Source organism: Hyperolius riggenbachi, chromosome 4 (genome assembly GCF_040937935.1).
Source record: "Hyperolius riggenbachi isolate aHypRig1 chromosome 4, aHypRig1.pri, whole genome shotgun sequence".
Classification (NCBI taxonomy): Eukaryota; Metazoa; Chordata; class Amphibia; order Anura; family Hyperoliidae; genus Hyperolius; species Hyperolius riggenbachi.
The window spans coordinates 184,541,477-184,556,147 of NC_090649.1; the positions used below are offsets into that span (position 1 = coordinate 184,541,477).

The window sequence follows — 14,671 nt, forward strand, 5'->3', positions numbered from 1 at the left end:
ATCAGATATTTTTAGAATTGAATGGTTCTTACATTATTGCCCCAGCTGTAATCAGTTTCTCCATCAAGTCTGGACTGGCACTGTATTGGTATTGTATTGTCGTGCGATCGCTGGTTTACTAAATCATACTTCTTTCTACTTTGTATGCCAGGGAGCTTGATAAAGAGTTATATTCCATTACACTGCATGCTGCTCCACACATGGAAGGGATGTAATATTTTTTGCTTTAAAGTGTAACTGTCAGGCATAAAATCAAAAATCAATTCTTTTTTTTTATCTGGTAAACAAGTAATAAGGATGCTAACCAGGCAATCCAAATGTTAAAAATCTTTCCTCTCACACTTAACTAATACAGCCTGATTGGCTGGAGCCTCTTTCCCTCCTGTTTTCCTCTCCCACATCTCTGTTCCTCTCTCATTGGCCAACATTTCTCATGCTGAGACAATGCACTTTCTATTGCAGAGCTGAGTGGGAGTGCCTGAAGACTGGGAGGAGGGCGTCCAATGCATACACAATCAGGCAGAGGAGAGTACGGGAGGAAATGACATCAGGATTGGCTTCAAGGTATACACAATTAAAATGGAGAATCGTAAGAAAGATCTTCTCCTTTTTTACTATGGAGAAATCACTAAAATCAAAATGTGGACAGTTCAATACATATGTTATGTAAGTAGAGCAAGTATTTATCTACTTATATGTGTGTTTTTTCTGAGATAGTATGGCTGACAGCTCCTCTTTGAGGAAATGTAAATGTTTTTGGATCTTTGAAACACATCTGTATTTTAACAAAAGAAGATAAAATAAAAGTGATTATTTTAGATGGTGTGGTTCAAATTGAGTGATCAAGTTGCTAATTTACCCGTAGACATGGCCATGCACATTGCAACAAAAACTATAATTGGCACATTTTCCTGAGAGACCAAAGAACAAGCAAAACATTCAAAAAAGTGCTATTGAATGAAGCTCTTTGTAAAATACAATTTTCTTCTGAATACTATTCTCATTAAGTAGATTTTTTTCTAAGCTGCCTGAAACTGAAGTGGAAAATTGTGCTAACCATGGTGGCTATTCATGTCACAAACTGTAAGCTTTAATTGAGCAAACTGCTGGTGGAGCAAATTTGAAGTTTTCTCATTTCCAGTGTCTACATCTCAAGCATACAGAAAAAAGGTGACAACGTGTACAGCAGCTGGCTAAAAATAAATGGTCAACTATTTTTGTACAGAGAAGTGATAGTGATTAAATATAGCAGCAATGGCCTATAGACTGTCATGTCAGCAAAAAGCAAAGCTGAACTATGGCATATGACTTAAACAAACCAAGCTGTGTTTTATTTTGACACACACCGTCATCTGCGCCTGTTTAGCTGAACAAAACCTTTCAGAGCTTTGCGATTTTTCATTTACATTCAAACAAGATTCCTAATATAGTAATTTTTAATTACTGGAGATTTATCTAAAAATATGTAAAATATGAATTGTCACTGAAACTCCAGACAGTCATGCTGAATTCAGCAATTCCGCTATAGTACATCAATTACGGTATCTCTTATTTCTCTAGCACCTCTAATGAGGGGAGTTCTAATATAAACTGGAAAACACAGTGGCAGCTGATCAATCAGGTACGGCCTTAAGAAAACTGGAGCAAGTGCAGAACAGTAGCTCAGAGCAACCAATTGGAAACTGTCTTTCTTTCAACAGCTGCAACTTGATTGGTTACTAGGCCACGGTTTCTCAATATATGGAATGTGTATCCAGATCCCCTCAAGCGTATACAGCCTATAGTATTTTGCTGTGAATCTAGTGTGTGCACAGTGGCCCCCAATCCCCCACTGTGCAACATATCTGATGGATCGACTTGGCAGAGTGTAGTCCGAGAACATTGTTCTTCTCATCCTGTCTGTGCCATCTACTCTCCTCCCACTTCCATAGCAACAGCAAGTCTGTACAGACCCGGCCCTGAACCATCACCCAAGAGATCGAGTCCCAATTCCTGCTGGGTGTCAGTCCTCATATGTGTATATGAGGCTTTAGACAATGACACATTAATATATATATAAACAAAACTTGGCAAATGCTTTCTCAGTTAATTAATAGTGGCATGATATATTTAGACAGAATTTACATAAAACCAGATAAAGTGCGCTGTTAATAAATGTATATGTATCAAGAGTGCTTGAGGTAATTTTACCCATTCATAGGGTACATGGCAAATGCTGATTTTCATAAGGGGTTACATACTATTATAATTCAATACGTCGAGTAGGAAAGTTGGCACACTTACAATGATAATGATTTAGACAGGACAGAAACAGGCTGTAACTCCGATAGGTCAGGCCAAATACATCCATATTTAAGGTGGTGCCTTAATTGGCAGCCGCAGCTACACGATTCTGGCCTTTTCTTCCCTTTTCCCTACCAATTCACCTTGTTTTCCCCCTGAAGGTGTGCAGTGTGGTCCAGTGTAGCCTAGGACGTTGGTGCGGGTCATGGTAGTTCGAGTTCGGGACCTGGAGTTTTTTTTTTACACCTTGCCACTGCCTGGGTCTGTTGCCTGTGCAGGTACAGGCCTGTGGAGTCCACTGCTGCTACCCAGGAGCTCGGGGCACCACTGAGGTCAGAAGAAACCATGCTGATTGGGACACCTTTGGCCTCTCTGGATGTGGGATCCTTCCATATATCGGCTGCTGCTGCTCCACTGCAACAGGAACACCTTTGGTTCAGTCCCTCCATGATGCCAGCCACTAATCCGAAAGTAAGGGCCAGCGCATCCGGATGCTTCTGTGACAGCCAGATTATCTTGACTGCCCTCCCGAATGCTGCCCAGGAGTCAGGACCCACCAAAGAAATGAACAATACTGCATCTTTTGAACTGGATCACCTTGCCCAGCGCTGCCAGAAGACAGCAATCGGGATCCTCAGCAGCATCAACGACGGTTTCTTTCATGAAGAACTAGGTCATCACTGCTGAACCTTTGCCTTCCTCTGATCCTCCCCTTCGATGTCTTCTTAGGGATAACAGATGATTGCCAAGTGCAACTGGTGGCGCCGTGGTATGGCAGCCTCGGCTCTTGGCTTTCAGACATATTCCCCTGTTACTTTCACCATAACCCACCCCCCTCCTCTTTCATAACCTGTATAAGCCAAAACCAATTCTGGGTACAAATCCTTTGTACTTGGTGAAATAAATGGTTCTGATTCCCTATAAAGTCATGTACCCACCTGCTCACACCCAACTTTGAAAGCTGTCACACTGCATTACTGGACTAAATTGCTTTTTATGGCCTCTTTCACATGGGAGGCTGAAGGTGGGGAATTGTTGAAAAGATGATAAGTGCTAGTGTTGAAAAGCATAAATGTTGAGTGTAAAAGTTGAGTAAAAGTGTAAAAGTTGAGTGTAAAAGCGTTAAAGATAAGTGTAAAAGTTGATAACCAATAAGACAGTGCAGTCTTATTGCTTCTTGACCTTGCTGTATAAAAGCACTGCCTATGAGCTCCTGATAGACTGAAAGACAATTAGTGTATCGCTATAGAGGAAATATTTTTAGAATTGACCAAAATTGCACATAGTGGCAACATGGAGCAAAATCTAAGCATTCTGTAGCTCTGTCCAGCAGGGCATTATGCCAATGTGCACTAGTAAAACTGCTATTTAGGTAAGTAGAACGTGACCAAGGTGAGATGAAGTTGACCAAATTTGGGTTCCTTTTTGCCCTGAAGCTAAAGTCTAGGAATTCAGCTAAAGGCACCTTGAAAGTACCATGGATTTGTATGTCTCATTTAAAAAATATACAGTACATTTAAAAAAATTCTTAATACATAGGGAGCATTGTCAATTTAGCATACTCCACCATTAGCAGTTTTGAAGGACAGTGAGTAGGCGCTCTGTCAAGACTTATTACACAGTGCCCCCACAAAGCCTAATTGGGACAGTGTATATTAAAAATATATGATACAGCTCAAAAATCAGGAATTACGTAGTGATCACCACACTAACAGCATATAAAGATCTCTTCTGCTGTGTTCAGAATAAATTCATTAATGTCATAAAAAACAATATAGGCCTTCAGAATAAACAAAAACACTGTGCTGTGCTTTGAGTTTTCTTTCTCCTCTGAGATAATTCTGTTTCTTCATAGATGTTGCCTTTTGCTGGATTTATGCAATGCCCACGTTCCTGAAGAGTGGCATAATTCAGCATAATATATAGTATCTCAGATAATGCAGCAGCGCAGAGCAGGATTATCCACTAGGTAACCTAGGCAGGTGCTTGGGGCCTCTCTCCACTTCAGCTTACAAGAAGGCCCCAAATCTACTACCTTGCTTAGGGCTCCATTACATCTTAATATATCTCTGCTGGGGTGCCACACTATACATAGCAGTCTAAGACAGTGAAGAAGAATGGTCCTCAGAATGCAGTAAAAAAAAAAAGTAAAATAAAACAAAATAGACAAAAAAAAAACCCAAAACAAAAAGATATAAGAGTGGAACTACATGTGGATGATAGGCCGAATTCCTAGAATTCCACATTAAATTGGATCCTGCATATTAAAGCAGAGCGATCAGTTACTGCGCCTCAGAAAACAGAAACAAGAAAATCAACACATAGGCAATTTACAGTGACAGCTCTCTTCTTTGTTAAAAGGATGAATGTATTATTGCATGTGACAGGAACACATTGCAGTCATGTTTAGTCCCTTTACTTCAATATCTCTTCTGCCACTGGGGATCTGAAGAGGCTGTTTTATAGCTGTCTTCAACATGTGGACGCAAGAAGAATGAGTGTCTATTAACCCCTCCGTATACTGATTCAGCAATACAAGTGTGATTTTTATAGCATTGCAGAGATGAAATTATACTAAATGTTGAATCTTGTTCTTAGAAGCTAATAAAGGAGCAAATACGTTACTGGCCAATACTAAGAAAATCTAAGAAAAATGTTGGTTTTAAAGTGTACCTGAGCTGTAAAAAATGTAACAAAATCAGACACTTACAGTGCTGCCCATAATTATTCATACCCCTGGCAAATTTTGACTTAAAGTTACTTTAATTCAACCAGTAAGTAATTTTTTGACGGGAAATGACATAGGTGTCTCCCTATGTCATTTACATTTGAGCAAAAAGTGTCTAGTCCCAAATTCATACTCTTCATAAACTGTCACAGTCTGTGGGAAAATCCAAAGTTCTATACTATTCCAAATAGTCCAAGCTGTTCTAAAGCATCATAATTACCCTGATTAATTGGGAACAGCTGTTTTAATCAACTCAACAGGTGAAAAATAGCAGCTCTCTGCAGTTGGTTTGTGGATTGTCATGGCTAAAACAAACAAGCTCAGTGAGGACCTGCGGCTGCGCATTGTGGCTGCTCACAAGTCAGAAAAGGGCTACAAGGCCATTTCTAAATGTTTTCACGTTCCAGTGGCTACAGTGCAAAGTATTATTAAAAAATACAAGATGTTCTGCACTGTGGGAAATCTCATAGGATATGGTCGGAAGCCAAAAGTGACACCTGTGCTGGCGAGGAGGATTGTGAGAGAGGTGAAAAAGAATCCAAGGATCACCACCAAGGCCATCCTGGTGAATCTGGGCTCTGCTGGTGGCAATGTCTCAAGGCAGACAATCCAACGGACACTGCACACCGCTGGGTTCCACGGATGCAGACCAAGGAGGATGCCACTTCTCCAGATAAGGCTCACAAAAGCTCGCTTGGCCTTTGCAAATGCTCATCTGGACAAAGAAGAAGACTTCTGGTCTTCTGTGTTATGGTCAGATGGAACAAAAATGTAATTGTTTGGTGACAATGAGGTTTCCTTCATTTGGCGTAAAAAAGGAGAAGCCTTCAACCCAAAGAACACTATCCCCACTGTCAAACGTGGTGACACTATGACACGCTCGCTCTAACCTCACCTAAACTTTGCTACCCCCCTTAAAAAGCAAAAGCTTATTATTGTGGCAGAGACTACTGATACATCTGATATTACAAACGACGCTTTAGCAGTCCCTTTCTTACAGCTCAGTTTTATAATCTTCAAATCCCACTGACTAAACTCCAAATGTTGCCATATAGTGGATATCAAGTGAAAGATACTGTTCAGAAAATCAGGACACTTTGCTGTGTTACTTGTCACTAGGATAGTCACTAGGATAGAACATGGGCTGGGTTTAGGTTTGCGAGGGTTTAAAGTCATTTATCAGTCAGCAGATTAGGGTGGACTGGCTTAAAATTGCTCACCAAATTATCAGAAAGTTGTGAGTGATTAAAAGACCGTGGGCTTTCAAGTGCTCATCACCCAGGTGGTAGTGTTGTGAAGTGGTCACTATTCCTGTGTGAAAATGTGACTGATCAACAGTCCAAGTGGGAGTAATGGGGGATCTGGGTGCTCATTTGTAGGGTAGGGTGGTGAGGGTCATTTCAGAGAATGGCTAAAGACAAGGCTATGCTAGAGTGGATCAACAGTTCAGGTGGGTCACAGTTATTAGCATGAGCATATACTATTCAATAAGTGAAGATATCTCTCACATAGTTCACCCCTTCACACAACATATACTGTAGGAATGATTATGTGCACTCCCACACCTTAGCACTTTATGTATTGCATGTTCTATCGCCTATCTAAAATATACACCTTTTGTAGTCCACATTCCTGCTATAAATGTAGCACTTTTCGTAGTTACCGGCACTTCTACTTACTAACATGTAATATGTGGCTTATTAAAACAAGAAATTGACAGACTTTTTCCAAATCATCTTATTCATCAAGCTGAGGTTCAGCAGAAAAGAATATCTGCTAGGTTTAGAGATCACTATAAACTTTTCATTTCTTAAAGCGTAAATAATAAATCCTCTACATATGAAAGTGCTACAATGCCCCCTAGTGGATGGATGCAAAAATAATGGCAAAATCAGGCTTTTAGAAATACAGACAGATCATTCATATCCATTAATATGGTTCAAAGAAATAAAAAAAAACAAGCTGATATAATCCAAATTAAGTTCACAAAATTATAGCGAAGTCCACCACTGTAGATAAGAACATCAGATGGGTTTGCCACTGGACAAAGGGGTGTTTAAAGGGTGCTTTCAATAGTTGTGTATATCTCAATCTAAATCTGATCCTACCATCTATTTTACTTTCCAGGGGGCAATGATTGCCTTAATAATTTCTCAATCTAAATCTGACCCTAGCTCAAGTTTCAATTCAGTTTCCAGATTTACTGGGAAAATTTCCCTCAAGTTATACCAGAGACTGAAAACTAAAAAAAAAATATCCCCAGAAAAAATGCTGCACTTGTTGTAAGCAAAAAAAACAAAACAGAAAACATTTGATTCCATTGTCCACTGTGTCCTGAAAAACCTGGCCTTTATAATAATGTTTTAAAGTATCCAACCTTGCTGTAAAATGTTATCTTGGGCTTTCATTTAATTTTATGGAACACTCTAAGATAAAAAAAAAAAATCAGATTCCACAAAAAAAAAATTAGCAGCAGAAATATTCAATGCAGCCATGGATAATTACCGAAGCTGAGGTGGTCTAGGTCACTGAACGGTGTCCTTTTGGTGGGATTTGTATTGTTTCTCTGCCTCACATTGCAGCAAAAGTGCCAAACACTGCAAAACACAAAAATATCTTTTGTGCTCTCTGAAACCTCAAATGGGAAAAACTTGTTATAGCCTCTACAATTTACCACCGAAAAAGTCTAGCCACTAATGGGGTGGTATCATTTTATTTATAAGGACTAACTGAATCTCTGGAATCTGGATAAACACCTTAGGGCAGGGACGGATCTAGACCAAGTTGCGCCTGGGGCAAGGTCAGGTTTTGGCGCCTAAAGGTCAGGTTTTGGCGCCTAAACTGCCATTCCCCATCCAAATTTTACCGCCTTTTTAAGAATTCAACAAACTGCGCCTGGGGCATGAGACCCGCCTGCCCCCCCCCCCCCCCCCAGATCCGTCCCTGCCTTAGGGTATATAGAATACTGAACATGTCATAGGATACTAAATGTGTCATTTTGGTGGGATTTTTACTTCTGCAGTACCTCACAGCTCTAGAAAAACTGGCGTATTCCTGCAAAAAAACAAACATTTCATTTTTGCTCTTTTGAACCTGAAATGGAATCAACATTTTGTTATTAGACTAGTCCTATCTGTCCTGAAAAAAGCAATACTAAATCTTCATGGAAACTAAAATCTGTCCGAGATATTGAAACTCAAACAGAAGCATTGCTGAACTGGTCTGGACCTTTAGGCTGGTTTCACAGTGGGACGTTAACGAGGAACTCCAGTGAAAATAATGTAATAAAAAAAGTGCTTCATTTTTACAATAATTATGTATAAATTATTTAGTCAGTGTTTGCCCATTGTAAAATCTTTTACATCCCTGATTCACATTTTGACATTTATCACATGGTGACATTTTTACTGTTGGCAGATGATGTAGCTGCTGCATACTTTTTTTTGGCAGTTGGAAACAGCTGTAAACAGCTATTTCCCACAATGCAACAAGGTTCACAGACAGGAAACTGCCAGAAGTATCTCAGTACTCAGAGCTTCTTGTGGGAGGGGTTTCACCACAATATCAGTCATACAGCGCCCCCTGATGGTCTGTTTGTGAAAATGAATAGATTTCTCATGTAAAAGGGGGTATCAGCTACTGATTGGGATAAAGTTCAATTCTTGGTTGGATTTTCTCTTTAAAGCCGCATCTACACGCGTAGATGCGGCCGCGATGCTCCTTATCAATCGAGCCGCTGATGCGGCTCGATTGATAAGATCCGACAGGACGGATCTCCGCACCGCCGATTCCCTGCTCGATCCCCGCGAGGGGACAATGGCAGGGAATCGTGCGGGAGATAAGCGGCGCCGGCGGGGACGAGCGGGCACGAGCGGGGAATCGAATGCGGCGCACGCGCGGCAAGCGGGGACGCGGCGGGCACGCGGATTAGGCGAACCGGCGGCTAATCGAGCCGCCGGATCGCTGCAACCTCTCCCCGTGTAGACGGGGCTTAAAGTCCCATGTTACAGCAGCCAGTAACGCAGCCTAACTCACAGCACTGTAAAATCAATGTGCTGTTCACAGTGCACACGTTGTGTTACATATTAACGCAGCACGTTTAAACAAAGTGCTGCATAATGTACGTTATACTCGGCTAAGCCACGTTAGACTGTTTGCACATGCTCAGTAATGTTGGAGTAGGAGGTCTCCCTTTCTCCTCCATGGCCAGCCACATGGCTAATTAATATTCACTGCACTGTGGTGACTCATGGTGGGACTGTAGTGTTGTCCGGATCATGAACGAATTGTTCATATGATCCGGATATTTTTTGTGAGTCGAATCATCCGGATCATCACAATGAAAGATTCGGTTCACAGTGGATGTCTGTCAGGAAGAAACCGGAACATACAGAATGTACAGTAGTGCAGGGAAAGTCCTGTCCTGCTAGTCATTTCACCCAGTCTGCTTCCCTAGTAAAATTATTCAAATGATTTGGTTCAAAGATCCAGATCTTTTCAATGATCCGATTCAAATGATCCGAATCCTTAAAAAGATCCGGACTTCCTATTACTAACCTGGAGCGGCTGCTTTAAGAGCTGCATAACGCAGCTCAATCTGACGTCCAACTTCAACACCACCATGTGTTGCGTTAGGGGCATGTTATGCGACCATAACGTCCCCTAAAACGCAACGTCTTGGTGGGAAAGTAGCCTTAGGCTTGGCAACGTATCTGTTCAGCACAGATAGAAGCAAACTGATTTGGGTCCGCTCCATTTTACCGTCGCGTTTGCGTCTAGGGGAAGATATGTTGCACCATAGGTGGCTATGGGCAATGCATCTGATGGTCTGGAAAAATTAGGCAAGTTCAGACTGTGCATTCCATTTATTTTTTTTAACAACTGGAAATAGAATAGAATTTGCTTCCTGCGCTAGCCGGAGCTTGCAAAAAAATACCCAGCAAGCACATTTTTGCAACAAGTGAGAACTAAGCCTAAGGAGGCTTTATATGTTGGCACTTCTACCTAAAATTTCAATAGGACTGCAGAGAAGCTTGGACAAGTAAGTCAGCACAAGCCCTTCCCCTTCCCACTAGAAACTTAACTAAGGTCAACCCTTGTTCACATGTCATGGCCACTGTTTCCAGTAAGGGGGGGGGGGGGGGTCTCTCAGTGGGAAGGATCAGCATTTTTTTTTTTTTTTTGCCATCCCACAGTTTTATTTTATGTTTAAAAATGTAAAAAGTAGATTTAATGTTTTATTGTCCCTGCTCAAAGATACATTTTTCCAAGCATCCCAGGGCTAAAATATATTAACTATTGACCTTTTTTAGCTATCCTCTGCTCTCAAAAGCTGTTGTTTTCCAGGAATGAGTTTTATGGCTGTAATTCCTTTAGGTGAGGATTACGCTATAGCCCGACTAGGCCCCAACTAGAGAGAAACTGTCACTTGCATACCTGTTAACTTTTTTAGACATAATAAGAATTATAAAAAAGGAACACAGTCTGGTTATTGGTATGCTCGGCACTTAACATACACACGTCTATCTCATCATGTCACCTCAGGTATACTTTAACCAATCATGGATCAACAACAGAAATGACAAAAAAAAACTACTGGTATGTATTTTCTTTTTTTGTCAGAAGATTTCAGTAAAAAGTTACACTTCGAAAAATATAAAGCCACTATTTAATAAACAAAATGCTTCATAATTAAGTGTTTTAAATGCCATCTAAATTATTATTATGTTTAACAAAGTACCAACACTAGTAATAGCACTCTTTTTTATTCAATACCTGGGCTTATTTCCACTAGTGGCGATTTGCAGCATTTCCCCAGCCTATTGAAATCAATAGGCTGCTTCTGAATTAGCGTGTGGGGAAAAAACGTAGTGCCAGCTGCATGTTTTTAGGATTTGTACCAGCTGTAACAAAGAAATGTTTTTGTTTAAAGGTTATTATGCTGGATATCTGAGTTCAGGTCCACTTTAAGATGGACATGCTTAAACCGTGTACATCGAAAAAGGGTGCAGAGGTAATTTGGGTACCAGGGATAGCAGCTAGTAAAATATCAGTAATCTTACTTGGTACTGATATTTTCTATCGTCTAACCTAACCGTATTCTCACTTGAATCCTCGCTCTCCACCTCCACAATCTGCACCGGTATAAGTGTTCACCATTAAAAACTCAATCCACTGATATTCGCGACAATGCTGCAATGATGAGCAAGATGGAGGGATGGAAAGACTATACTATCCAGAGATTCTCTTTCACTAAAGTATCAAACCTGAAGTGAGTTTCCTCAAAGTGTACCTGAGATATGGGGGATGTAAAAAAATTCTACATACCTGGGACTTCCTCCAGACTGATCACTCTCTCGCTTTCCTCCTGCGCCATCTGGATCCTCCACAATTTGCCCCGGAAAGTCTTCCAGTCGTCGCAGTCCGGCTCCACACGTTCCCCCGTAGCGCTGCCGTGGTCAGGCCCGTTCTCATAGCTCCCAACTGTCCCTCTTTTGGAGGGACAGTCCCTCACTGGGAGCCCTGTCCCTCTGTCTCTCTTACTTCCTCATTTGTCCCTCTTTCAGGACTTTGTCCCTCTTTCTATGTAAATATATGTATTTCTTTATTGAAAAATGTGTTTGCTTGACTCTAAACTTTATTCCCATCCTTTAAATTGATATATTTCTTAATTTCAAATGTTAATATGAAGGAAAATTACCCATAATAGAAAGGACCACTGTGGTTTTTCTCATGGAATCTTTATGGTATGCGTGACTAAGAGTGTGACGGGGACGTGATCAGGGGTGTGGCTTAAGTGTCCCTCTTTCTTATCTCAAAAAGTTGGGAGGTATGCCTCTGCGCAGTAGTACTGGACAGGTGCAGAATGCCCCTGCCAAAAGGAGCGCGATGGGGGCGCACATGCGGCTGGGAAATGCATGCGCAGTACGCTCCAGACCAGAGGACTTTCCTGGGCGAATTGTGAGAATATAGACGGCACACAAGGAGAGTGGGGGAGCAATCAGCCTGGAGGAACCCCAGGTATGTATATTTTTTTTAAATCCAGTCTACCCAGCTCCATTTCAGGTCCCCTTTAAAGAGAATCTGTATTGTTAAAATCGCACAAAAGTAAACATACCAGTGCGTTAGGGGACATCTCCTATTACCCTCTGTCACAATTTTTCCGCTCCCCTCCGCATTAAAAGTGGTTAAAAACAGTTTTAAAAAGTTTGTTTATAAACAAACAAAATGGCCACCAAAACAGGAAGTAGGTTGATGTACAGCATGTCCACACATAGAAAATACATCCATACACAAGCAGGCTGTATACACCCTTCCTTTTGTATCTCAAGAGATCATTGTGTGTTTATTTCCCCCTTCTGCTCTTCTGCACTGAAGTTTCAGGCTGGTCTTTTCTTCTTGCAAACAGCTTTGTCCTTGTCTGTAATCCTCAGTATGTGAAAGCCCAGCCAGCTCAGAGGACGATTTATCCAGCTTGTAAAAGATAAGAGAGAAGAGAGAATCTGCCATAATCTAAATAACACACAGGCAGTAAGCAGAGAGTGGCCTGGAGGGGGAGATTCATCACAGAACCACAACACTGAAGAACTTGGCAGCCTTCCAGACAAAGGCCGACAAGTCTGACAGGGGAAAGATACATTGATTTATTACAGAGACTGTTATAGTGGAAAGTGCTGCAGTGAGCCAGAACACATTAGAATAGCTTTTGGAACTTGTAGGATGATAAAAAACAGGATGCAATTTTTGTTACGGAGTCTCTTTAAAGGGAACCTAAACTGAGAAGGATATGTATTTTCCCTTTTAAAATATTACCAGTTGCCTGACTCTCCTGCTGATCCTGTGTCTCTAATACTTTTAGCCACAGCCCCTCAACAAGCATGCAGATCAGGTGCTCTGACTAAAGTCAGACTGGATTAGCTGCATGCTTGTTACAGGTGTGTGATTCAGCCACTACTGAAAACACAGAGATCAGGATAGTCAGGCAACTGGTACTGCTTAAAAGGAAACATCCATATCCCTCTCAGTTAAGGTTCCCTTTAAGGTTAGCTTTAAAGGGAACTTTAAAGGGATACTGTAGGGGGGTCAGGGGAAAATGAGTTGAACTTACCCAGGGCTTCTAACGGTCCCCCGCAGACATCCTGTGTTGGCGCAGCCATTCACCGATGATCCGGCCCCGCCTCCGGTTCACTTCTGGAATTTCAGACTTTAAAGTCTGAAAACCACTGCGCCTGCGTAGCCGTGTCCTCGATCCTGCTGATGTCATCAAGAGCGCACAGCGCAGGCCCAGTATGGTCTGTGTCTGCGCAGTACACTCCTGGTGACATCAGCGGGAGCGAGGACACGGGCGTGCAGGCGCAGTGGTTTTCTGACTTTAAAGTCAGAAATTCCAGAAGTGAACTGGAGGCGGGGCCGGAGCATCGGTGAGTGGCTGCGCCAACACAGGATGTCTGCGGGGGACCATTAGAACCCCCGGGTAAGTTCAGCTCATTTTCCCCCGACCCCCCCCCTACAGTATCACTTTAAAGAGACACTGAAGCGAGAATAAATCTCGCTTCAGAGCTTATATTCAGCAGGGGCATGTGTGCCCCTGCTAAAACGCCGCTATCCCGCGGCTAAACGGGGGTCCCTTACCTCCCAAACCCCCCCCCCTGCAAAATCCATGACCAACTTGGTCGTAGATTTTGCTGCTGCTGAGGCAAGGCTAACGGTAGTGTTGGGCGAACAGTGTTCGCCACTGTTCGGGTTCTGCAGAACATCACCCTGTTCGGGTGATGTTCGAGTTCGGCCGAACACCTGATGGTGTTCGGCCTTTTAAGTTCGGGTTCGCCCCGAACTACTAATTGGCCGCCGAACAGTTCGGCCGAATACTGCCCCCCTATGGAGTCGCAGGCATAAGGGGGGAGCATGCCCCGATCGCGGGGGGACGGGGGGGACGGGTCGGAAATTCCCCCCACCCCCTCCGCTAGCGCTCCCCCCTCTGCCCGCTTCCCCATACAAAAGTTTCAGGAAGTACCGGTCCGGTGGTAGTGGGTGGCTGGCAGTGGGCGGCACTGTGAAGTGAGTGACTGAGGAGGAGGAGTCCGGAGAGTGACGCGTTGAGGGAGGCCGGGCAGCGGGCGGTTCAGCAGTAGTACCGACCCCCCCCCCCCGCGATCGGGGCATGCTCCCCCCTTATGCCTGCGACCCCATAGGGCCCCCAAAAGCGGGATGTTCGGGGAGTTCGGGGTTCGGCCCGAACATGCCGAACATTGCGGCCATGTTCGGCGAACTTTCCTGAACCCGAACATCCAGGTGTTAGCCCAACACTAGCTAACAGCTGCAGCCCTGCCTCTCAGCGCCGTCTATAAGCGGCGCATCGCCGCCTCTCCCCTGCCCCTCTCAGCGAAGGAAGACTGAGAGGGGCGGGCATGAGGCGGAGATACGCGCTGATAGACGCGCATGGAGGCAGGGCTGCGGCCATTAGCCCTGCCTCACCAGGGACTTCACGAGGGGATTTGGGAGGTAAGGGACCCCCGTTTAGCCGCGGGATTGCGACGCACACATGCCCCTGCTGAATATAAACTCTGAACCGAGATTTATTCTCGCTTCAGAGTCTCTTTAACTAAGAGGGATATGGATGTTTCCTTTTAAACAATACCCTTTGGCCTGCTGACCTCTTTG

The 14,671-nt window shown here is 43.1% G+C and overlaps 1 protein-coding gene across 1 annotated transcript in view; it reads left to right on the plus strand.

Moving 5' to 3' along the window:
* The first annotated feature begins 526 nt into the window (after nt 1-526).
* The window catches only part of TTC14 (tetratricopeptide repeat domain 14), a 60,628-nt gene continuing 46,483 nt past the window's right edge, over nt 527-14,671 (plus strand). The window contains exon 1 of the mRNA XM_068281075.1: nt 527-564. Coding sequence (XP_068137176.1) covers nt 542-564 — 23 coding nt within the window. The 5' untranslated portion in view covers nt 527-541. The remainder of the gene's footprint in view (nt 565-14,671) is intronic.